The sequence below is a fragment of the Orcinus orca genome, chromosome 6 (genome assembly GCF_937001465.1).
Source record: "Orcinus orca chromosome 6, mOrcOrc1.1, whole genome shotgun sequence".
Taxonomy (NCBI): Eukaryota; Metazoa; Chordata; class Mammalia; order Artiodactyla; family Delphinidae; genus Orcinus; species Orcinus orca.
Genome location: NC_064564.1, coordinates 101,246,954 through 101,272,028, shown reverse-complemented (window position 1 = coordinate 101,272,028; position 25,075 = coordinate 101,246,954). Strand labels below are relative to the sequence as shown.

At 51.4% G+C, this 25,075-nt stretch overlaps 1 protein-coding gene across 3 annotated transcripts in view; it reads left to right on the top strand.

Annotated features, from left to right (window-relative positions):
* The window catches only part of AKNA (AT-hook transcription factor), a 43,542-nt gene that overhangs the window by 11,795 nt on the left and 6,672 nt on the right, over nucleotides 1-25,075 (top strand). Inside the window, exons 6-21 of one of the 3 annotated variants that reach the window (XM_049710906.1) lie at nucleotides 4,851-5,007; nucleotides 5,279-5,347; nucleotides 5,682-5,836; nucleotides 8,737-8,796; nucleotides 10,827-10,954; nucleotides 11,428-11,635; nucleotides 12,921-13,075; nucleotides 13,176-13,352; nucleotides 14,188-14,434; nucleotides 15,320-15,426; nucleotides 16,057-16,268; nucleotides 18,101-18,263; nucleotides 21,237-21,413; nucleotides 22,075-22,190; nucleotides 22,848-22,994; nucleotides 24,442-24,537. In XM_049710906.1, coding sequence (XP_049566863.1) covers nucleotides 4,851-5,007; nucleotides 5,279-5,347; nucleotides 5,682-5,836; nucleotides 8,737-8,796; nucleotides 10,827-10,954; nucleotides 11,428-11,635; nucleotides 12,921-13,075; nucleotides 13,176-13,352; nucleotides 14,188-14,434; nucleotides 15,320-15,426; nucleotides 16,057-16,268; nucleotides 18,101-18,263; nucleotides 21,237-21,413; nucleotides 22,075-22,190; nucleotides 22,848-22,994; nucleotides 24,442-24,537 — 2,374 coding nt within the window. Of the gene's footprint in view, nucleotides 1-4,850; nucleotides 5,008-5,278; nucleotides 5,348-5,681; nucleotides 5,837-8,736; nucleotides 8,797-10,826; nucleotides 10,955-11,427; nucleotides 11,636-12,920; nucleotides 13,076-13,175; nucleotides 13,353-14,187; nucleotides 14,435-15,319; nucleotides 15,427-16,056; nucleotides 16,269-18,100; nucleotides 18,264-21,236; nucleotides 21,414-22,074; nucleotides 22,191-22,847; nucleotides 22,995-24,441; nucleotides 24,538-25,075 lie in introns of those variants that run through there. The other 2 variants (XM_049710908.1, XM_049710907.1) reach the window with 2 other exon arrangements.

Here is a 25,075-nt window from a genome sequence, read left to right as displayed (position 1 = left end):
GGCTCCACCCCGCCTAGGGGAAGCTGTGAATTCTGCACTTGGGCCCTTCCCCTTTTCTGAGGTGAGGCAGGAAGTGGGGCTCTCACAGCCCCTCCTGGTTTCCTGCTTACCTCTCCCCACCTCTTGCCCCATCAGGCAGCAGCGGAGGAGGGGTGGGAGGTGGGGTGCAGAGACGCAGACCCTCCCTCTCATGACGCCCCCCCCAACCCGGGCTGTCCCCATCACACTCCGAGACCCCTGCTCCTGCCAGGCCGCTGCTCTCCACCGTCTAGCGACGCTTCTTTTGTGAAGTGTCGCCGAGGCAGCCACGATGAGGAAACGAAAGAAGGGGCCCTGTTCTAGGAGCAGGACTTCCGCGTCCCCATACGCACCTCCTGACCCAGGCAGCTCCTTTCCATCCTGGCCTCCTTGGGCACAACTGTAAAAGGGGGTTCATCGGGCCTCCTAGGAGCCAGCGGGCTCCCCTTCCTCCCCGCCCCCATGTCTTAAGGCTTCTTCCACATCTCTGAGGCAGTTTCAGGGGCCGAAGGGATGGGGGTAGTAGAGGGCTTGGTGAGGCATCCTCTCCGGGGAAACCACATTTTCATGGCCGCAGGCTCCTAGAAGGTCCGAGGAGAAAGGAACTGGTCATGGGGTCCAAATCCTCAGCTCCCCTGTCTCACAGATCGGAGAATCAGGACCCCAGGAGGGGCATAGGTTGCCAAAGGTCAAGGTCAGGGTCAGAGGCTGGGAATATCTCCTCCCTCCCTCCTTTCCTTCCTTCCCGCTTTACTTATTTAAAGGAATGAGTTCGTGTATGTAACGTATGTACCTGGCATCTGGCAGGTACCTCCTAAGAGTTAGGGAATATTATTATGATTAATAGTATTAATATGAAGGTGTTCACTGGGTGCCCATGTGTGCCAGGCAGGGGGACACCAAGGGGGCACAGCTGTGTGCGTCTCCCGGACACTCCCCTGTCCCAGTGGGGACTCACCACGTGCACCTACGCCGGCCTGGCTGGTGACCCAGACCCCTGCGTGTGTGAGGGGGCAGAGGAGGAGAGGTTGGAGAGGCCAGGAATGGTTCAGCACTAGCTCACCTGGTCTTGCTTTCTGGAAAAATGACTCCTTGGCCTGAGGGTTCTCCTCAAGAGAAGGGTGAGCACAGGTAAGCTGGACTCTTCCGGAAGCAGGAGGATCCTCTCCGCGCCCTGGGAAGCAGTACAGGCAGGGCTGAGGAGGACGTGCAGCCTGAGTGGGGAGGGGCCTTGCCGGGCTCCACAGAGCCCGAGGGGGCCAAGATTCCAGCCGGGCTTCTCACTGTGTCCGGAGCTCTGTAGACTCTACCCCCGAAGGTTCGGGAAACCCCAGAGCAGCTTCCTACTCAGAGCCCTTGCCAGGGAGCCCAGTTCACAGAGACGGAAGCAGTACTGCTCCCCCAGGCTGAGCTGGCTGATGTGACCTCCCCGGGGTCCACTGCACTCTGCTCAGAGCCCCCAGGGGGAGGGCTGGACCCCAGGCTGGGGATGTGGCCCTAAACACCCAGGCCAGGCCTGGCTCTAGGGCAGCAGCAGTGGGTGGGGACCAGGGGAAGGAGACTGGCATTTGCTGAGCAGTAAACAGATACCAGGCCCAGGCTGAGCACACTGCCAGAGTCATCTCATTTGACCCTCTTCACAAGAGGAAACTGAGGCTCAGCCAGGTGGAGTGGTTTGCTCAACATGCCACGGCTTGTGAGGGATTACAAGTGAGGGATTAAACTATGTTTGCCTGGTTCCAGAGTGGGCACTATTTTCCCCGTGCCTGGGTGTGCCCAGCTCGGGCCCTGGCAATGGGTATGTGGCAGAGGCATGACAAGGCAGAATGATGATGTTACAGTGATAATATCAATAGTAAAACATGATGTGTCCAGACCACTGTCCTCAGTCATTTACCATGGGGGAAACTGAGGCACAGAGAGATCACTCAACAAGTAGGTACCAGAGCTGGGTTTGAGCCCAGTAGCCCACAGCCCACCCTTTTTTTTTTTTTTTTAGGTTTAACAGCTTATTTATTTTTTTACGTTTAACAGATCCAGACTAAACGATTGTGAGCTCTGCCACTGGGGAAGCTGACCAGGGAGTTCCAGGGCCAGGCCGGGGGGCACTACTGGATCCCGTCTGAGGTGTGGGCAGGGAGCCAGGGCTGGTCAGGAGTCACTGCTCGGTGACTAGCTTAGGGCCAGAGTTTATGGGGGTGTCCTGCATTCGCAGCTGTGTTGCCACCTCCCTCCAGCTGCTGTCCCCCACCTCAGCTGTAGGGGGATCTGGAGGGGCTGAGACCGGAAATTACCCCAGAAAGAATCGGGGGGATGACATAAAACTGCCTTTCCTAAAGTGTGTGTTTTGATGGCCGCCAGGGTGGGAGTGGGAGGGGGGAGGGGGAGGGGAGGGTAAGGATGTGGGGGAGGGAGGAGAGGCGCGGGGGAGAGAGGAGAGGCGCCAGGGAGGTTTGTGTTTGGAGGAGCTGGGGAAGCATTTCCTAGTCTCTCCACTCCCCGCCCCATTCATAAAGCCCATTAGCATTTTAAAGGCTGTGAGGAACCCATCTGTGCTGAGATTAGTCAGTTATTTAACCCAGTGTTTCCCGCACTCATCTACCCTTCCCTGCTTAACGCCCCTGAGGGAGCCAATCCAGCCTCAGCGAGCACCGTGGGACACCCTGGTTTAAACGGGGGCCCTGGGGGTGGGTCCTGCCCACCAGAGACGGGTCCAGGAGGGACAAGCCTGAGCAGCTCGGCAAACCCACACTCACCCCAGCTCCCCGCTTCCCGGGCCTCTGCACGGGCCTTTGGTCCCTCTGTGCAAACACAGGTGCTGAGAGCAGTTTGTTCCTGTTGCTCCCCCAGGTTGGGCCTTTGGTGGACCCGGGCTGGGGCTGGCTGATGGGTGGGGCAGGGGGAGAACGCAGGAGGACCGGGCCTCCCCCAGATTTGGGTCACCTTGGGAGGAGAGGGGTGATGGTGGGCAAGTCCCCACAGGCGGGCCTGAGCAGATGGCCAAGGGGATTATTAAAATCCAGCTTTGTTCTCATCAGAGGCTGGGCCTGAAAGAGGCGGGGAGGCAGCAGGGGCCCAGCCACGGCTGAGCCATTGTCCCTCACTTTGGAATAGATTTTTCTGCCACAGCCAGGACGTGAAGAGCAGCTTAAGCAGGGAGAGGCTGCCTTCTGTGGGCCTGGGAGCCCACCCTGAGCTGCCCACTCCTGACCTTAGGGTAGCAGAGGGCAGTAAGATAAGCAGCCTGACGTCGTGAGGACCAGGGGACACTGAGGCAACATAGGAGAGTAGCTTTTTTAGGGACCTGCCTGCATGATGGCCACATACATGACAATGGTGATGATGATGGTGATGGTGATGGTGATGATGATGGTGATGGTGGTGATGATGGTGATGGTGATGGTGATGGTGATGGTGGTGATGATGGTAATAGTGATGATGATGGTGATGGTGATGATGATGGTGATGGTGATGGTGATGGTGGTGATGATGGTGATGGTGATGATGATGGTGATGGTGGTGATGATGGTGGTGGTGATGGTGATGGTGATGGTGATGGTGGTGGTGATGGTGATGGTGATGGTGGTGATGGTGGTGATGGTGATGATGATGGTGATGGTGGTGATGATGGTGATGGTGGTGATGATGGTGATGGTGATGATGATGGTGATGGTGATGGTGGTGATGGTGATGGTGATGGTGATGATGGTGATGATGATGGTGATGGTGATGGTGGTGATGATGGTGGTCGTGATGATGATGGTGATGGTAATAGTTATAATATGGATGATGATGAATGTGGGGGTGGTGGCTGCTGTTTAATGAGCCCTCACTTTGTGCAGACAGGTGAGTTCAGTCAGCTGCTCTAGCACTCAGAGGAGGGTGGTGGTAGAGCCTCAGTGTGAACCCAGGCACTGCAGAGCTCACGCGCTAAGCCAGAGATCAGCAAACTTTCTCTGTAGAGGGCCAGATAGTGAATATTTTCAGCTTTGTGGGCCATCTATTCTCCATGGTAACAACTCATCTCGGCTGTTACAGGATGAAAGCAACCACAGATGATACAAAAGCAAGCGAGCACGGCTGTGTTCACGAAAACCTTGTTCACTCAAACAGACCATAGTTGCCAACCCCTGCTTTAAACCACTTGGGTCTTTAACTTCAGAAGGTCTTCCTTGGCCATCTCCCTGACTCTCTACTTCTCTCCCAAACACTAGACTATTTACCATATGAAATCCATCCTCAAATGTTGGAGATGTGCTACAACCGAGAGATAATGCCTTTACTTGTTGATTGACTCATTCACTCAAACAGTCATTAATTGCAGTTATTATCAATGTAATGATAATTATTGGAAATATTTTTATTAATAACAAATATTAATTATATTACTGTAATATAATTATACTTGTTCTGTGTTAAATATTAGATTGATTACAATATTATTATGGTATATTATAACAAATATTATTAATAAAATCATTAATATGGAAAACCATAGACTTTGGGGTCAAAGCAGAGTTATAATCCCAGCCCAAGGATTTTTCAGCTGGAGATTTTGAGTAAGTGACTCAACCTCTCTGAGTCTTAGTTCCCTCTTCTGTAAGATAGGCCTATGGTCCCTCCCTCTCAGGACTGCCATAAAGAGAGCATGAAAGGATATGTAAGCCCTTGGCCCAGTGTTTGGCCCCCACCCAAGGGTTCCACTAAAAGGTATTATTTATTATACAAAGGCATGTTTGTTGAGCGCCTGAATGATGGCATGAATGAAGGTGAGGCCTTTTGGGTGGGTTGGCTCCAACCCTTGGCTCTGCTGTGCCTCTCCTCCCTTAAAGGTGAACCTGTACTTGGACCCGCCCCAGCCCAGCCACAGCATCCACACGGGGACGATGCCCCAGGGGACCAAGGTCTTGTCCTTCACCATCCCACAGCCCCACTCTGTAGAGCGGTGGCCAGGCCCTGCCAAGGGCCTGCAGACCTCTGAGGCTTCAGGTGAGTCTGGGAGAGGAGATGTGGCTGAAGGGCTCCTCTGTTGTAACCCTGCTTTAGGGACACTTGGTTCACCCTGGGGTGGCACTGGCTTCAGGCCAGGGGAGGGAGGGAGGTGAGGCCCCTCTCTGGGCCCTGTGACTTGAAGAGGTCAAATGGAGATGTAGAAAGTGTCTGCTTTGAGCCAGAGCAGCCTGGGCGAAGCCCTAGCTCTGCCACCTAGCAGCTGTGTGATCTCGGACGAGTTGTATGACAAAGAGCATCGTCACTGTAGAGCCCTCACCCGGTGAGGTCCCCACTGGTGTTACCCCACTGACAGTCAAGGAGACCGAGGCTCAGAGAGGTGAGGACATGTAAAAGGTCACACTGCTATGGGGGAGGGTCGGCATTTGAACCCACATCTTTCCGAGTTGGAGCCCACACTATTGACTGGAAACCCAGAGGCCTGGCTTGGCTCTAGCTGTGTCATCCGGGGCTGACCCACACCTTGTTCTCTCCTATAAATGGGGACAACACTGCCCAGGCCCCTCCCTCAGGTCGCTGTGAAGACGGCACGATCGTGAGATGGCTGAGTTTTCATTCGAGGATGGAGGTGGTGGATTCGAGGTTCAGCAACTGTCCCTCAGCCCCAGGAAGGACTGTTCTTGGCCCCAGCATTTAGTGGTTGTATATTCCAGGGTGGCCATCAGCTGAAGGAGACCTGAACCCCTCCTCGCCCCCCAGCACACCCGCCCTAGGGTGGCTTCCGGACGACCCGGGCATCGCCCAGGACCAGCCCTCAGCGGAGCAGGCCCAGGAGCTGACTTCTCAGGCCAGTCGGTTCCTGGCCAAGGTGAGTGGAACCCCAGCTTTGCCCACGAGAGATGGGACTCACCTGGAGAAAGCAGAGCCTCTGCCCGCTTGGATGAGGGGCTGTCTACGAGGCTCACTCGTTATTCCCCTAATGGAGTTAACTTAGAAACAGAGCCTCCCTGACCCTGGTTTTAGGGACCTCCTAGCTCCAGCCTCCTCCTTCTCACCCAGTGCTAGGTTTAACTCCCTTTTTGGCGTTGTGTCTCATCAAAGTCTCTCCAATTGTGCTTGAAACTACCTCCGGTTTCACTTCTGGGGGAGACTCCCTGCTTCTTCAGGATTCTGGAGGGGTTATGGAACCTCCGCTCTACCTTCTCCTCTTTAGGATCGATCACCTCACTTCCTTAGTTCCTTTCGTTATGGAAATCAACCCTCAGTCACTTCTCAAGGGGCCTTTATATTTTCATCCAAATAACTATGAATTGTTTGCAGGTCTGTTTATAACTATACACTTGGCCTTATTCCAAAAGTACTTTAAAGCAGCTTAGAAAATACATGCATTGTAACCACATTCTGAAAATGGAAGTGAGGAAAGTGGGGCAAAGGGGAAGTAAAGATAGGAAAAAAAATAAAAGGAACTTAGGGAGAAGTGAAGAAACAAAATGCTCTGCTGGACCCTGAATGCTTTATCAGATTCACATTTGGTTTTGAGCTTCCTAGTTGTCAATGCAGAAAGGGAAATGCAATACATACATCACCATGTCCATAAAACAAATCCTTTCAAAGAAACACCACCATTCTTTCTTCCCTTCCTTCCTTCCTTTCCTTCTTTCTTGTTTGTAACATCTTTATTGAGATACAATTCACATAACATACAATTCAGTCATTTAAAGTTAATGCTTCAGTGGCTTTTAGTATATTCACAGCTGTGCAGCCATCAACACCATCAAGTTTAGAACATTTTCATCACCCACTAAGGAACTGCGTATGCGTTAAGCAGTCGCCCCCCAGTCCCCTTCCCCCCAGGCCCCGGCAGCTGCGCATCTGCTTTCTGTCTCTTTGGGTTTACCTGTTTTGGACATTTCCTGTAAATGGATTCGTGTAGCATTTGTCCTTTTGTGTCTGCCTTCTTTCACTTAGCATAATGTTTTCAAGGCTCATCCACGTTGTAGCAGCATGAACTTTATTCCTTTTTATCACCGCCAATCACCGCCATTCTGGGTCCTGTAACTGGAGAGATGTTTCTCCTCCTTGTCCTGTGTGCTCTAAAGTAAAGCAAAGCCAAGGTCACCACATTGAGCAAAATCTGGGGCACCAGCTGACCCCTAATGATCCAGGCTGCCCTGTCCATACAGGAGCCACTGGTCAGGTGGCTAGCGAGTACTGGACATGTGGCCACTCCAAACTGAGACGTTCTGTAAGTGTAAAACACATACTGGCTTTCAAAGACTTTGTGCAACAAAAAGAATATAAAATTTTCAATATATTTTTTTACACTGATTACATGTCAAAATAATATTTTAGGTTTATAAAATATATTATTAAAATTAATTCACTTGTGTCTTTTCACATTTTTAGTATGGCTCCTGGAAAGTTTTAAATTACATATGCAGCTTGCATTGCATTTCTATTTTATGTTATATAAATTATATAATGTAATTATATTAGGTAAATTTCTAGGTTATATTTTGGCACTGATCTAGAGCTTTCCTAGAAATGCTAAAAATCTCCAAATTGTCTTTGCCATTTTTTTCTAATTAAAAAAATTTTTGTAACAGCAATAGATACCCATGGTAAAGACCCTCACACAGGACAAAGAATATATTCAGGGAAATCTTTTCTTCCCCTCTTGCCCTTCTGCTTCATGCAAAATGTTTAATGGACACACATGCATTTATAGAAATGGTCACATGAATATGTACACTATAATATACCTTGACTTTTTTTTTTTTTAATTTATTTTCAAATGTGGTGTCAGGGAGAATGTCCTGACTCAAATTTTGCAGTAATTGAATATAAACGTAATAACTTTGCTTGCAAATTTTTTTTTCTTTTTGCGGTACGCGGGCCTCTCACTATTGTGGCCTCTCCCGTTGCGGAGCACAGGTTCCGGACGCGCAGGCTCAGCGGCCATGGCTCACAGGCCCAGCTGCTCCGTGGCATGTGGGATCCTCCCGGACCGGGGCACGAACCCGCGTCCCCTGCATCGGCAGGCGGACTCTCAACCACTGTGCCACCAGGGAAGCCCTAGCCTGACTTTTTTAATGTCCCAAATTTGAATATTTCTGGGTAGGCAGTAAATTCACTTTGTTCAAAGTTCAGAGGATACATATAGTAGAAAACCTTCCTCCCATCTTTGTACCCGCCCACCACCCAGTTCTCCTCCCTAGAAGCAATTAATATTTTAGTCTCTTGCATCCTTCTAGAGATAGTTTATAATACATAAGCAACTGTGTTTGTATTTTTCCTTCTTTGTTCTCTCCGTATCTTATACAGATGGTAGCCTACCATAAGCACTGTCCTGTACCTTGATTTGATGCTGAAAAGTAGGTCTTGGAGGCATTTACACATGAGAATACACACACGTGCCCTCATCTTCTGGATGGCTGCATACCGTTCCACAGATAGGCATTCAGACTGTTTCCTGTTGCCCCATGCCCACCACGCTGCCGTAGGTTTCATGCACAGGAGTAAGTGCGCTTTGCTGTCAATAAATTCCTGGAGGTTCCACTTTGATTCTTCCCAAGGCTGCCGTGGCTCAGGCCAGTGGTGGAGCTTTTCTGGCACCCGCCTCTCCGTGCTTGTCAGAAAACCCACATCTCAAGGCAGGGCCCAGCTCTCCGCACCAAAGTGTGACTGTGGCGAAGTGTGGGAGTCTGTAGGACTTACCTTCTGAGTCTGGATTAATGGAGCGTGTTTCCTTCCCTTTCCAATTCCCAGGTGGAGTCCTTTGTAGAACTGCTGCAAGCAGGACAGCTGACACCCCAGGACCAACTCAAGGTACTGCCCACTTCAAGAGATGCCCTTGGAGCTGCCAAGACAGCTGCTCTGTCTCCCATGGCACAGGCTCTGAAGCCTCATTTGCTGTAAGACAGACCAGAGAATCCCAGACATCGTGTCTCCTTTTAGAACAAATAGCCCCTGATTAGCTTTCCATGATAATGATCATTATATCACAATAGTCACCATTTATTAAGCAAAGATGCTGGTGTGCCAGGCACTGTGGTAAGCCCTTGATGTACATTATTTCATTTTATCACCATAAAAACCCGGCAAGGCAGTCACAGTCATCACCCCCATTTAACTGGGATGAGCTGGAGCCCAGAGAGGCAGCTGGAAGGCCACACAGCCAGTAGACGGCACAGCCCAGACCCAGGTCTGTCTGATTCCCAAGTCCAGGGTCTTAATCGTTGCCCTGCACAGTTTCCCACGGATTATATTGCCTGTCAGCAACCAGGAAAAGGCCTTTTCTTTTTATAATTTTCCTTATTATAAAAGTAATTGCTAAACTGAAAACTGGGGGGGAAAGGGAAAGAAACCCCTAATCTAACCATTATTGGCTTATTTCCTTCTGGGCTCTCGTATTTCTAGATAACTGTGGTCATATATAAAATTTAGATTTCTGATGCATCAGCCAGGGTCCCAAGAAGATGGAGCTCTCAAAGCTGCGGGTGTAGGGATCAGTGAAGGGACTGTTAGCTGGGGTGTGGGCAGCAGCCTCAGGGAGCCCGACCAGGGACAGGGAAGCCCAGGGACTAGCGCCTGCCCGGAGCAGTTCCCTCCCAGGTCTCTTTCCTCCCACCCTGTGACCTCTAATAGATGCCTCCCCTAGACAGGCCCCAGGGGAAACCAGCTGATGCCCCAGGCGCAGAGCCGGGTGGGGAGAGGAGCTGAGGGAGGGTGAGTAGGGCAAATGCAACGCACTTGGTTTGATAGTTTTTACTGTTAATGTTATGTTACTAAGCATTATGTTACTATATAGACGTTACACACATTCTCCAATTACAAAATGTGATATGGACTGTATTATCTCACTGAGTGGATGATCAAGGACCTTGAAAATCAAAACCATTCTTTTTCTTCCCCCTCTCCTGATTCCCCCATATGCAGGGAGATTGAGAGCTGTTGGAAGATAAAGTTTGACTGGGGGCTAGACTCTAGGTTGTCCTTGGCCTCAGTCTGTTGTCAGCATAGGGTGAGTGAGATGAGGATGATAAAAAGCCAGGGATAGTGAGCCCACCTCCCATAGTTTTAACCTCCCATGAGTTAGCTACGATCATGTTTACTGTGGGGACCTAGCATAATCGTTGGGACCATGAGCTCTGGAGCTAGAGGGCCTGGGTTCATATCCCGACTCTACAACTTTCTCACCCACTGTGTGACCTTCACTGACTTAATTAATCTCTCTGTGCTGTAGTTTCATCCTGTTTAAATGAAGATGATAAATTACCCCTCTCATTAGGGTTATGTTGAGGATTAAATGCATAATGCAAAGGGCTTTAGACAGAGCTCAGTGCTCATAAATGTTAGTTATCATTATCAACAGTATGATGGTGATGATAATACCATCTGTTGTGATAATCTATAAGGATTTGGGAAAAGAACGACTAATGTTCCAAAATCCACTGTTCTGAGAATTGAGGATGAGGATCTAAGGTGTCTCAGGTACTAGGTCCTTATAGGGGTATAGTGACAGCACATTTGACACTATGACCATCATGGAACATTGGGTTCTTGTAGGTCTACCCAGGAAGGACTGGTACCCTCCGGGGCTGGTGCCAGGGCTGGTGCCAGTGCTCTAAGCCATGCCTCTGCCATACCAGTCTGATGGCAGGGAGATTGACCAGAGTGAGCAGCCTCCAGAGGGTACCAACCCCAGCCTTCCAGATATTCCGGGGCCTGGAGGCCTCCACAGTCCCGGAGTCCCACGCCCCTCCCCTCCCCCAAAGAGCTGTCTCGTCCACTGTGTCTGCAAGGATGGAGCCCACGGGGGCTGGGCACTCAAGTCTTCCTGGCCTGTCTGGTTTCAGGTCTTCCAGCAGCTAAAGGCTGTCCACGCGGCCTTGGAGGAGGAATATCTGAAGGCCTGCAGGGAGCAACACCTGGGCCAGCAGCTTGCCGGCTCCACGGGGACACCCGGGAGATTTGATCCCGGCAGGTACATGCTGGGGAGAGAGGCCTCCAAGGACAGAAGGGTCAGGCCCTGGGTTCCCACCAGTAGGGGGACAGTTTGTCCTCATAATTCACACACTAGGGGAACAGGGAGAAGTCCTATCCCAATTAACAACATGTCCAGATGGGGGATACTTGAAGGCTGAGATTTGTGTCCTTTTGGAACTCCCTTCAATGAGAAGTGACCTTGGAGATAAGAGTTATAAAGGCCCTCATTGGACAATGGGGAAACTGAGGCCAGAGGGGGCAGGGATTTACTCAAGCTCCTGCAGCCAGATGGTGGCAGAAGGGGACTCAGGCTGAGGCCTCCTTATTCCCAGCGGCGTCCACTTTCACCTTGTTGATTTTGCTCTCCACATAATCTAGATTATGATGTCAGATGCACTCTCCACGGGCATCTCTGGGGCCTCTGCTCTGAAGCACAGCCTCCCAGACCTGCCTGATGTTTCCTCGTTCCAGGGAGCTGGAGGCAGAGATATTCCAGCTGGGAATTCGCCTGGATGAGCTGAAGGACCACATAGACCAGAACCAGCAGGAACCTGAGCCAGCCGGGTCAGACTTGGCTCTGGACAGCTCCCCAGCTGTGCCCTCCCCCCTCCAGCCAACGGGCCTGCCCCCTCCTTTGGAGCAAGCCCCCACGCCCGCCATCCAGACCCTCTGCCCTGAGGTACCTCTTTGCCCAACCGTATTGGACTGTTCCTTCATTCATTCACTGTTTTCTCCATTCATTAACTTCTTCATGACATATCTGAGAAGTTTGTACCATGTGCCAAGACTCATGACACATGGTGGGAATTCAGTAGAAAACAACTGAAATAATAGGTGGCCTGTACCCTCATGGAGTTTTCTGTCTAGTTGAACTAGTTACCCAGTTACTTAACTATAATTTTGATCAGTGCTCTGAAGGAGAATTATGAGGTTCTATGAGAGTAGATAACAGGGTAACATATCTGAGTTTAGGGGGTCAGAGAAACTTTCCTTGAGGAAGTAATGTTTAAATGAGATCTGATGGTGAGTAGGAATTACTAGGTGCAGAAAAGCCATCTAGCAGGAAAAACAGCCTGTGCAAAGGCCCTGTGGTTAGAGTATGGACCCTGAGGAGGGGTCTAAGAGTCAGGGGAGACAGGCAGGAGAGGGGAGGAGGCTGGGGAGGCAGGCAGGGGCCTCAGGATGTACATGTGTGGGTCACATCAAGGGGATGGTCTTAAACTCTGCTGGGTTTTTCAGCAGGAGAAGATACCAGAGGATTTGCAGGTAGGTCAGAAGCGGGGAGGTGGTGGGGCAGATGGAGAGACGTGCATGGACTTGAGAGAGGTTTAGAAGGTACATTTGACTGGACTTGGATTGGTGATGAGAGGAAAGGAGCAAATGATGACCTCCAAGCTTCTAACTTTTAGTCCTGGCTGAATACGGGGACTATTCACAGAGGTGGCGACACTAGAGAAGGGCTGTACATGGAAGGGGCTTTGTAGAATTCTCTCTAGCCCACGTCACAACCCCATGAGAGACAATCATCTCGAGTGCATCATCTTAAGGGGCTCCCCTGCTCCCATGGTGAAGGTGTTTTGAGGGGCTGGGTGTCCATGTTGGAATGGAAATCTGGGTTCAAATCTAGGCTCTGCCCCTCACTTCTGTGTGACTTTAGGCAAATCATTTGAGCCTCAGTTACCTGTCTGTGAAATGGGTTGTAATAACCTAGGTACTGGTGGGATTGTTGTGAAGTGATGTCTGTACAGCGCCTGGCACGTAGCAGGGGCTCCATCAACGGCAGTCAGTGTCAAAGGTCGCATGACCCAGTCCCTACTTGTGCACACGTAAAAGGATGATAGGTTAGTGAACCTAACCCATTTCTTACTCTTTGGCACCCAGCATGAGCCTGGCATAAGGTGGGTCCTTAAAAGGTGGTCTCAGATGTCTGCTGAATCTCTGCCCCTCCTCCTTTCTGGCCCCAGCTCGACGCCATCAGCGCTGGCCTCCACCCATTGCACGTGAACTTGGATCTGAGCGCTACCAGCAATGAAGTAGAGGACAGGCTGCTGGGCCTCCCGACCCCGCAAGGGCACAAGGAGCTGCGGGTGGAGCACGATTTCCACGGCCTCCTAGAGCGGTGAGTGCCCACCAGGAGTGAGGCCAGGGTGGTGGGTCCAGTGGTGGGACCTTGCTGGCCCTGCTGGGCAGAAGTCACGCCCCTCTGTGTTCTTCTGCAGGTACCTCAGTGTGAAGTCTCTCCCAGAAGCCCTGAGGCTGGAGGAGGAGGGGGAGGGGCAGGGCCACACCCTGGAAGTTGAGGGGCCAGCTTCAGCTCCAGGAAAAGCAGCGGCCACCAGGCTCCCCACCAGACAGCCCCCAGCACAGGCTGAGAGAAGTCACGGGGGCCCCGTCGAGTATGTCAATGAGCCTTCCCCGCTTGTCCCACACCAGCTCAGAAACCGCAGGGGTGGAAATTGTCATAGTGAGCTAGACAGTTCAGAAACGGCCTTCCTGACCTGTAGCTCAGTGTCTCTCTAAAACGTGCAACATACACCATTGATAGCATTTGAAATGATTGGGTGTTGTGGGACGAGGTTTCTGGTAGGACAGATGCAGCATTAAATAACATTACTCCCCTTGTCAGTCTCAGACATTCCATGGACATCAAGGAGGAATCTCAGTTAGGGCTATTATGTCTTCAGTGTCTCTCTTGATCTTCCTTTAAAAAGAGAGAAAGAGAGAGAAAACAAGCAGGCCTCAGGCCCAGAGCCTTTACTAAGCAACAGGATCTATCTGGACTATGATAATATTGTTTTCATGTTCCTTGTATTTATTTGCAAAGTTAGTTTCTATCTGTAACACAAAATACCGGTCTTCTGTTTATAACAGTGACATAAAGTCTTTTTGAGTAGATTGAAAAAGTTGATGGAAATGTCTGGAAGGGTGAAGACAGAAGACAATTCCAGAAGCCTGGGAAAGGATGCTTTAGCGCATCTCTTTCCACACTGTTTCTGCTGCACTGTATAGGGTGGGTTTTGTAGGCATCCCCATTTTACAGTTGAGAAAAATGAGGTTCAGAGAGGGGAGGTGCCTTGCCCAAGATCACACAGCGAGAGGGTGGCGGAACCAGCGTGGGCACGCAGGGGTTCCTGACTCCAGAGCTTGTGCCCTAGACTGTGTGGCTACTGGGACAGGGCTGCCCAGCCCATGCCACGGCTCAGGGCCAGTGTGCCTCTCCTTCCCTGCCAGGGAAACCGTGGAGCAGATGGCGTCTGTGAAGCCAGAAGACTTCCACGCATCCGTGGGCAGAGACAGGCACCTGCAGGGCCTGGACAAAGCTGAGGCAGCTCCTTCAGGCCCAAGCAGGCCCCCCCCACCTCAGGGCACCAAGTCTGCGGAGTCCCACCAGAGCAGTCTGACCAGCCTAGAGGGAAGTGGCATCTCTGAGCGCCTTCCCCCGAAGTCTCCGTGCCAAGCTGGCGGGCCCCACCTGGAGGTATGCGTCTGCACGGGGCATGGGCTGAGCCTCAGGGCCATTCCCTGCATCTCCTGGAGCCTCCTGCCTCCAGGCCTTTGCTCAGAACGCCTGCTACTCCTGCCCTTGCCAGTCACAGTCATGCCCGACATTCAGGGCTTGTGCCATAGCTCCCCACACCCCCGTCCCTCCGCCAGGAGCTCCCCTTTCTCCTCTGAGAGCTTGCGATTTGCAGGAATCACAAATCACTGTGGAAATGTGACTTATGTGATGGATCCGCCCATAGAAAAACACATACGTATGCATGTGTACACACACACACACACGCGCGCGCGCGCGCACACACACACACCTGTAGTCCTAATGAGCCCATGGTAAGGAGTCTGTACTCGACCATGAACTCACTGAGGGCAGGCACACATGTCTCTCTGTTGGCCATCTTTGCACCTTGCATTAGATGCAGTGTGTTGGAGGTGTGCGTATTTGATCAAGTTTATTTTCCCAATTCATCAGGCCCGGGCATTTCTGCAGTCAGGTAGGACCAAGGTGTTCCAGGCCCAGCCCGGAAGCCATGTGGACATGAGAATCCCATTCCCGCCACGGGACGTTTCTGCTCCTCTTTCTGTTCTCAACTCAGGATATCTCAGTATCTCTCCCAAGGGCCCTGGCTCCCACTTCTCAGGGAAGCGGGACTTACTCAGGGTCTTCTCGGGGCGTGGAGTCCCTGAGGTTGGCTGGGTGCTCGTGCTGCAGGACCCTCACCCCCTGGGCCCGGCTGCTGGGATCTGGGCCAGCCTCCCTGTCTGTGAGCCTCTGGAATGTAAGGCCCAGGCCAGGACTTGGGAAGGGTTTCGCAGTGTGCCTCAAGCACATCTCTCCAATTTAAAGGGACGCTGTCTCTTTCAGGAGCCCTGGATGGCATCCCCCGAGACAGACAGTGGCTTTGTGGGCTCAGAAACCAGCAGAGTGTCGCCCCTCACTCAGACCCCAGAGCACCGGTTCTCCCAGATCAGGTATCCTGGGGACCCCATCAGTGTACACACCTGAGATAGCCTGAGAATCAGAGTGCCTGTGAGCTCAGAACAGGGACAGATGGCCTGGGCGTTCTCAGAGCCCACACTTCATCCCCCCAAGGATGGTTCATTTCCCCTATCTTATTGATAGAGGGGAACTAAGGTTCAGAAAGGGAAAGCGACTTGCCCAGTGTCACTCCGCCAATCATCGACAGACTGGGAAATAAATATTTGTTGAGCAAATGAATGATGAAATGGTGAATGAATAAAGTCTGTAGGGAGGGTGGCGTGACAGAGCCACCAGGTAGAGTGATAGTCTCCAAAGCTGGATGCAGGCCCCTCGGGCTACCCAGGGCTGCCTGGGAAGGAAGGATTACAAATTTTATTTCTTTGTATATTATCTAAAAACTAAGTTGAGCTTTATAATTTTGTGTGAGTAGGCAGATGTACACTTCTGCAGTTTATAAAGAAAATGCATGTATAATGGGGGCGCATCCTCAGAAATACTGTACTGCCGGGGGTGCCAAGTCGCAAAGGTCAGGAGTTCATGGTTTAGCATGTGGAGGGTCTCGGCGGCTGTGGCCTCCTTCTGTGTGACCTCAGCGTGTCTCTCCCTCCATGGTCTCCCAGCACCCGAGGGACATTAGCCCAGTCTTTCACTCCGTCTGTGCCCCGAGATGCAACCTCCCACCGCCAGACCAGGGGTCTTCCGGTACCCAGAAGAGCCTCTGAGCCCATCATACCCAGGAGCCGAGCCCAGAGGCTCCCACCTGGCCAGGACAGTCCTCTCGGGCAGAGGGCACCCAGCTTCTGCCTGGAGCGGGCACTGGCGGCTGAGATGGGTGAGTGGATGCATCTGGGTTGGCCAGAACCTGGGGGTGGTTGGATTGCATGGGTTAAAAAAATCAAATCCGTAAGAAAACTTGCATTACCCTTTAGATGCAAAATATCTTACAGGTTCATTGTAGGAAAATTTGAAATTGCAGGTAAGGTGGACAAAAGGGAACAAAAGAAAAAACAATAAGCTAAAACCCGTCACTGCTGGCATTTTGGTGTAGAACCTGTGAGCTGTTTTCTTTGTCAGTGTGTGTGTGTTTATTTACAAATACTTAAAACGGAAATGGGATATTATACGTGAATGTTTAATAACCTCCTTTTTTTTTTTTTTTTTTTGGCTGCATCGGATCTTTGTTGCAGCACACAGCGTCTTCGTTGCGGCGTGGGCTTCTCTCTAGTTGTGACGTGCGGGTTTTCTCTCTCTAGTTGTGGTGCGCGGGTTCCAGAGCATGTGACCTCTGTAGTTTGCGGCATGCACGCTCTCTCATTGAGGCGCACGAACTCAGTAGTTGTGGCGCGCAGGCTTAGTTGCCCCCCCGGCATGTGGGGATCTTAGTTCCCCGACCAGGGATCGAACACACTTCCCTGCACTGGAAGGTGGATTCTTTACCACTGGACCACCAGGGAAGTCCCAGTAACCTCCTTTTTTTCACTAAACACCGTGTCATGAACACTGTGTCTATAAAATCTGTGATTTCATTTTTTACCTTTAAAAAATGCTTGTGAACTTTTTATTGAAATAAAACATACAGGAAAGAATATAAATTGATGAATTTTCTCGAAGTGACCACAGACCAAGAAACTCAACACGATTAGAAGCCCAGACCCCCCTCAAGCCCTTCCCAGTCACTCCCACACCTCCCAAAGGTAACCACTGTTCTCAGATTAGCTCTGCCTCTTAAGGTTCACCATTTAAAAATTTGAAATTTAACTTTAGTTAAAAGTTTAATTAATTAAAGAGTCACATGCAGTTGTAGGAAATAATACACAGAGATCCTTCCCCCAGTTTTTCCCAATAATAATATCTTGCAAAACCATAGAGCAATGTCACAACCAGATATTGACATGGATTCAGTCAAGACACAGAACATTTACACCGTCTCAGGGTCCCTCATGTTGCCCTTTTATAGACACAGTCACCACCTCCTTAACTCCTGGTAACCACTAATCTGTTCTCCATTTCTGTAATTTTGTCGTTTCAAGAACGTTATAGAAATGGAATCGTATAATATGTAACCTTTTGGGATTGGCTCCTTTTTCACTCAGCGTACTTTTCTGGAGACTCATCTAGATTGCTCCAGGAATCGATAGTTTGTTCCTTTATAGATGCTGATTAGTCTTCCAAGGGCTCATTGTTTTAATGCATGGGCCAGCTGAGTGGTTTGTAACCTCTGGTCACCCATGCCTTTGAGAGGCTAGTTAAAGTTTTGAATGCTCCCCCAAGAAACATGCACACAGGCAAAGGTGTGACTAATTTCAGAGGGAGGTGAGGCTCCGAAGCCAGTCCCAGAGCGTCCTGGTGATGCAGAGTCTGGGGGCCCTCGTGGAGGAGCAGGGGCCTCTTTGTAGGGGGAAGGCCCTGGAGACTTGGATCTGATGCCGAAATGGTGGATGGGGGAGGGAAATCTAGTTATAAACAGCTCTGCAGGCCCGCTTTGCTCCCAGCAAAACCCACATCTTCTTCCTGTTTTGAGGGTCATCGACCTCGATAGGAGCTTCATTCATGACCTCAGCCGGGCCCCATCTCTTCCCCCCCAGCACCCTTCCACCCGCACAGGTTCTCACTTCAAGGGTCCTCTCTGTGTGAACTCACTCTGACCCCTTTCTGCCTCCCTAGTGGTCCCTGGCTCAGAGTTCAAGGGCCGAAAGCAGCTTTCTGAGCAGCTCCCCCATGGCGCGACAATCAGCTCACCCCCGACCCTGGCCCCTGCAGCCGCCGCTCCACCCCATGGGCCCGCAGAGACCACCTCCACCTTCCTCCTCACCAGGACGGGGCGAGAGTAAGTTGCATACTTGGGCGCTGCGGATTCAAGCTCATCATAGAGCCGGGAAGCACGGGCTTTCTAGGGTCTCCATCCAGTGGTGGCTGTGCTGAGGCCAGAAAGACCCAGGCATCCTGCCTCCCAGCTCAGGGCTGCTCCTGTGGGATGTCATGGATCTAGATTCTGAGGACACTTCTCCAGCTGGTGGGAAATGACCTAGAGGTTCACCTTGCTGGTGCTAAGATTCCTCTGCCTGTCCCCCAACATTTCCCTTCCAAGACAGGTCTGCACTTCCCAGGGGTGTGTTTTCTGCAGTTTACGCATTCATCGTATGAACTGAGAAGGGACAATTTTTTCAATTTTTAATTTTTAATCCAAGTGCAGTTTTTCTACTGAGAAAGTTTTCTCCTTGCTTCATTAAACAGAAATGGGAAAAGAGATTAGTCAGTCCTCTTACTTCTCCTCTGAGTAGCTTTTGGCCAATAATCAATCACAGGCCTTTGTTGGGGTGGGGTGTTGGCTTCCAGGCCTGAGTTGAGTAAGTTCACTCCTGCAGTCTCCTCTGATATCTACAGGGGAATGAGAGGCTTATTTACCTACAGTATGCCAGCCCCTGGGAATACAATAGTGGGCAAGACAGTCCTTGAGCTCGTAAGGCTCACCATCTTGTAGGACGGACCAAGAAACAGGTGGTTGCACCCCCAGTATGATGGCACAGGGCTGAAGGACTGTGGGAGCACAGAGAAGGGGCATCTAGCCCAGTCAGAGGCTTCAGGGAGGGCTTCCTGGAGGAAGTGTTATCTCAGCTGAGACCGGAAGGAAGAGAGATGGAAGAATATCCCAGCAGAGGGAACAGTATGTGCAAAGGCCTAGAGGTGAGAGAGTGCCTGCCACCTTTTAGGCACCAAATGTTTATTATAGCCGGATCCTCAAGTATGAGGTGGGGTGTGAAACAACAAAAGCAGAGAGGAAGACAGGGAGACCTGGGGGAGATCTTGGAGGGCCTCAGACACATGTGGTTAGAAGTTTGGATGATGGCTCTGCTCAGGAAAGGTGCTCACTGAATATTCATGAATGTAGAAAGTCTCACCTAAGGACAATGAGGGAGGCTTTAAGCCAGGGAGAGGCGTGGTTGGGTTTACGTTTTAGAAAGAATTCTCTGACCACTGTGAGGGTGAGAATAGAGGCCAGGGGATTGCTGAGAAGCCTGCCGCACCCAGGAGAGAGGTTATGGGGCCAGTGGGGAGGGAAGGGAGGTGCATTTGAAAAGAGATAATTAGGCATTGGGCCCACAGGACTTGGGAGTTGGTTAACTTTTGGGGTGTTCAGGGAAAGAGAAAGGTTTAGAATGACTCAGATTGTTGGCTGGCCAACCAGTTGGATGCTGATGCGGAGATGGGGAACCTAGGAAGGGGGAGTAAAATTGCAGGGAAAGATGACTTATAGGTGCCAGCTGGCACTCAGTCACTAAAGGATTAGGTCAGGAAGACTGAGATCCTGGTAGAAACAAGCCAGAGAGGACAAGTGACGCCTAACGGGGTATTCCAAATCCCAGGCTCTCGTTCAGCGGCCTTTGGCCTGGACAGGGAGCCAGAGCCGCCCCAGTCCTGCACCCATCACGGGGCCTCAGCCCTGCCTTTCAGGGGTTAACTGGTGACCGGAGTTCTTACTCTTCTGCAGCCGCCACCCTCATGGTTTGCCTTGGAAACCCCAACAAGCGTTGCCCTGGGAATTGCCAGGGGAACCAACTGCCCTTAGACGCACACAGCGCCAGGCCATAGCCAGAGGGAGGTCTCCTGCCTCCTCTGTGCACCCATCTGAAGGCTGATGTCTGCTGAAGCCGGCACCAGGAGACACTCCCCCAAGAGTCCAGGGGCCACCAGGCAAGAACTAAACCTGAGGGGAGCCCTCACCCCGGAAGCTGGTCTGAACAGTAGACGTAGAGCTTGCCTCAGCCTGGAGGACGGCCGTGCCCAGCCCGGGCTCTGATGCCCCGTGTGTAGGGGGGTTTGTGTGTAGCAGTGTCTGGGTAGAATTGGCTGCTGCAGTGCCAGCGACACCCTCAGAATGAGACCCTAGAGATTCAGGGACCAATCGGGGAGAAATGCAAACAGGATTTACTCCCAAGATGCTAGTGGCTCGTGAGCTACCTCGCCAGTCCCAGGTTGGGCTGTGTTTGGGGGCTTCCCCAGCATGACAGCAGCCTTGCCTCTGGCACCCCTACAGCTTCCAGCCTGCTCACGTTCAGTTGGTGATGGGAAGCACCGTGTGTCTCTTTGTCCCTTCTCCACACACACACATTTACTCTGCTCCCTCTGGGAGCCTGGAGGCCAGCTCAGTGCCATTCTCTGAGCATCTATGAGGTCTCAGGGGTTGTGAGATGGGGAGGCCCACTCCTTGCCTGCCAGGGGCTCAGTGTCTGGTTGAGGAGACAGATAAACAAGCATCTTCCGCCAGGAGCAGGGAGATGGGCTTGAACAATGTAGGAAATGTTTGGGGGAACCCAGGAGGGGTGGCTGAGCAAAGGCGGGAAGGAACCAGGCCTGCATAGATAGTTAGGGTTTCTACAGACAGAGGTTGAGGAAGGGGAGGGCAGCCCGGGGGCTGAGGCAGGTCAGAATTGAAATTTTAAAGTGTACCTTGAGCCAATGCCCTCTCTTCTCTGCATCCTCATCTCTATCTTGAGAATTTGCCACTGGTGTTTCAGAATAGTTACTCAGAGGCCCTGCATGCTAGGTTGGGTAAACCTCAAAGAAGGTTCTGCTTTGCTCACCAAATGTGCAGGGAGGGACATGAACTCAGAGGGGTGTCACGATGTGTAGCAAGAAAAGCGGACACACAGGGAAGTTGGAGAATCCACCGACAGCAGAGTTGGACGGTGCCTGCTGGAAAAGGACAAAGACCTGGCATCCAGGCAGCACTCAGGCGGCGGCTGCAGCTATGTTCACTGTGCATCTGTTCTTTCTCCTGTCTCCACCCCCCCCACCCCAGCCAGGCCATCCGTGAGCTGCAAGAAGAGGTCTCCCGGCTCCGGCTCCGGCTGGAGGACAGCCTGCACCAGCACCTCCAGGGCAGCCCGAAGCGCCCAGCGTCCAACTTTGACCATCCCACCCGGGCCCGGGACCAGCCAGCTGATTCCTCAGCCACTTGGGGGTCCCATTATGGCAGGTGGGTGAACCGCAAACTCCCGCCCCTATGCCCTGGTGGGAGCTGCAGAGGGTCAAGTTGGCCAACCTCTGGCTCTCTCCAGACATGTGGACTCAGGCACAGCCACGTCCCTCTCTCGCTTATTCACTCATTCATTCACTCTTACATTTTTTTTTTTACCATGTGATATTTGATACATAGAAGAATATATTAAACATATGTGTTAATAATAAAGCATGATACAGTGAACATCCCTGAACTCATCACCCAAGTGGAGAGCTAGAACATTTTCAGGACGCTCACCCTTTCACCCACTCACTCAGCAGCTATTCACTTATGATGACTTATAAAAGCATCTTTAACTAACGAACTTCTGAGTATTTCTATTGGAGGGCACTACGTTAACATTTTTAATGGACATTGTCTCATCAATCCTTCCAACAACCCTCTGAAGTCATTGCTCCTATTATCCCCATTTGACAGATGAGGAAACTGAGGGGCAGAGAGGCTCAGAGCCATTTTCTATGAGTTTGACTCCAGAGTCTTCGGTTTTGACTTTCATATTCTCCTCTTTCCTTATGTTATAAGCGTTTCTCTGGGTTGGGCTTCTCACTGATCATCTTTAAAGGCTGCATGAAACCTCATCCAGTGACGTCATCTCTCTCTCTCTCCCTTTTGCTAGTAAATCCACAGAGAGATTGTCTGGTGAGCCTGGGGGCGCAGAGCAAGAAGTCCCCGCAGGAAGGAGGCAAGCCAGGTCCTCCTTGGTGCCTCGGGAGGTGCCTCGATTGTCCCTGAGTAAGTGACCACCTGCCTGGACTGATTTTTGGAGGCCACAGTCTGAGCATGTTGGCTAAGTGGTCAGGGACTACAGCAACAGCCCTAGAGGAAACTTCCAGAAGGTTTTGGGTGTCTTTTTTAGGTAGTTGTAGTGCTCTGAAATACCACGTACTTCTAATAACAGCAGCAGTATGCTATGCACGTGCTGTGAGCTGCGGTTTCCGTAAGGGCTTTGTGTATGTGTATCATCTTGCTTAATCGTCACTGCAAGATGGGTCGTATTATCCACGTTCTGCAGATCAGGACACCAAAGCCCGGAAGCACAAGGGACTTGCCTGAAGGAATATGGCTCTGGAATCAGTGGCCCCAGCTCACTCCTTTCTAGCTGTGTGGCCTTGGCCAGGTTGTTCACCTGCCCTGCACAGTTAAACGGACAGCTAACAGTGCAGTGATAATAGCGTCCGCTCCGGGGTTGCTGTGAGGGTACGTGACATGAAGCATGCCAAGCACTTAGCACAAGGCCAGGGGTCCAGATGCATCAGCTGTGATTGCTAAGGGGCAGAGCTGGGTTTAAAATCTAAGCCTGCCCCAGAGCCTGAACTCGTGATCCACCCACTCCCTAAACTATGTGACCCCCCACCCCCTCCCCCTCTGATGCCCCTCTTTCCACCTCAGGTTCCGAATCTGAGCCAGCCTCCCCCAGGCTGTTCTCTGAGAGGGGCAAGACCACCGAGGACAGTCCACAGGCAGCTCGGAATAGAAGGAGAGGAGTGGGTAGCACCGGTCGGCCAGAGAGGGTCACCTTCCGGGGCCAATACACAGGTGGGCCAGGAGGGGGCGCTGGGTGGGCATGGTCCCCAGGTTGGTCTCTGTCCTGAGAAGGCTCTTCCGTTTAGCCGGTGGGCCATTGAAATACTATCATTTTTTATGAGTTGTGTGATACAGAAACATCGGGGAGTATTGTCTCTTTGAATCTGGGTGTGTTTGTTCATTCATTCACTCAGCAGACAGTTTCTGAGGCCTCCACTTTGTCAGGGCCCATGCTTGGTTCTGGGGAAGCCCATTCAGCTGGTCATTCATGAAGCGGTTTAAGGAGAGCTTGACGTTTGCAGGACCTGGGTGACAGGGTGAACACGGAATCACTCCTGGACCGCCTTAAGGTTCTGATTCCCCAGGGGGCCCCGTGTCTCACCGACTGGGTACCCGGCACGTAGTAAGGCTTGAGGTGACGCATAGTAGGATTTCAGAGTGCTTAACATTAAAACAAATACGGATATGGCTCCTACTTTCATGAATCTGACTGCATAGCAGAGACGACCAGTAACAAATAAGCAATTAGAGTAAATGTGTGAATTATAGTAAGTAAATTATAGACGTGGCTCTCACCCATACCTCACTGGGAGGGAGGGCTGTTAACCTCAGATACGATGCAGAGAAGGCAGGAAATGAGATACAATGTCTCCCAGCCGAGCAGATAGAAGCCGAGGGTTAGAAGTGAAAGCAGCAGTGCGTCCAGGGGCCCCAATGCAACACACACACAGTATAAAGTGGGGACCCTGCACGGCAGAGGGGAGAGAAAAAAGTAATTCATCAGGCAACATTCTGAAGGTCCTATCTGAGACTCAGGGATGGACGAGGCACGGGATGGCAGGGCTGGGTGCAGTCCCAAGACCCTGTCCAACCTTCTGATAACCTTGAGCACTTGACATCTGCCAGGTGCGGGGCAGGATACCTCACGGATATGACCCCATTCAGTCCTCCCAACAAGCCTATGAAACCCACAGTATGACTATCCCTATTTTCCAGCTGCTTGGAGCACAGAGAAAACACCACTGACTCCATGCCCAAGCCATGCTAATCCTAACCAGCAAGCCGGGGTATGCGGGACTAGCGTCACACTGTGTCATTGCTTGTCCTGTCTTCCTGGCCTGCTCTCCAATCCTGACTGAGCTTGCATTTGTTGGTTGCTTCTGTGTATCGAGAACTAGGCAGCTGGTCCGTAAATAGGATCTGAGATGAGAGCTTATAATAAACAGACAAATAAAAGTGTTTCTATGTATATGTGTATATGTACATGTCCAATTACATAGCTACATATTTATGCACATATATCACATGTGTGTGCACGTGTGTGTGTGTGCATGAGAAAAAGATTGAGAGGGAGACTGTTAAACCATTTGGAGGAAGAGGAGAGAGATCCTTCTTCTAAATCGTCCCCCATGCTGCATCCACGCCCAACTGACACTGACTGTCATGGTTTCTTCCCCAGGCCAGGAGTACCATGTTCTGACCCCCAAGACTGTCCCAAGAGGCAGCGGCCCAGTCTCCTGTCCCCACTGCCGACCCGCTAGGACAGAGGATCCAGGTAGGGGATGGTACCTGAAGAAGCGGCCAAGGCTACGAGGCTGCAGCTTCTTGCCCTTGGCCTTGGGGGTGCAGCTGGGCCAGACATGGGCCACCCTGAGCTGTGCGCGGGTCAAGATCCAGACAAGGGAAAGAGATTTTTTTTCTGGTCTTTTTAGCCCTCCCAGGGAGTCCTGCCCTCACATCTATTCCTCCAGGTGCTTTGCCTGAAGCCACTCTCCTTCACCTTGACATAGAGAAGACATGAACATGATTCCAGAAGGTCCTGATGCGGGGAGGGGTGCAAGCAGCAGGGGGGCTGGCAGCATTGATTGTCTTATCTCCCCTCTGTCCTCCCTCCACTCCTCACTCTTTCCCCCAAACCCAAGAGTTTAGGGGAAGAGTAGTGGGGAGAGAAGTGGCCTGAGAATATGGACACCAGGTTCTAGTCCCCGTTCTGCCACCGACACGCTATGTGACATTAGGCAAGTTCCTTAACGTCTCTGAGCCTCAGGTCCACATCCATAATGAAAGGTTTGGAGATGGTCTCTGAGGCCCTT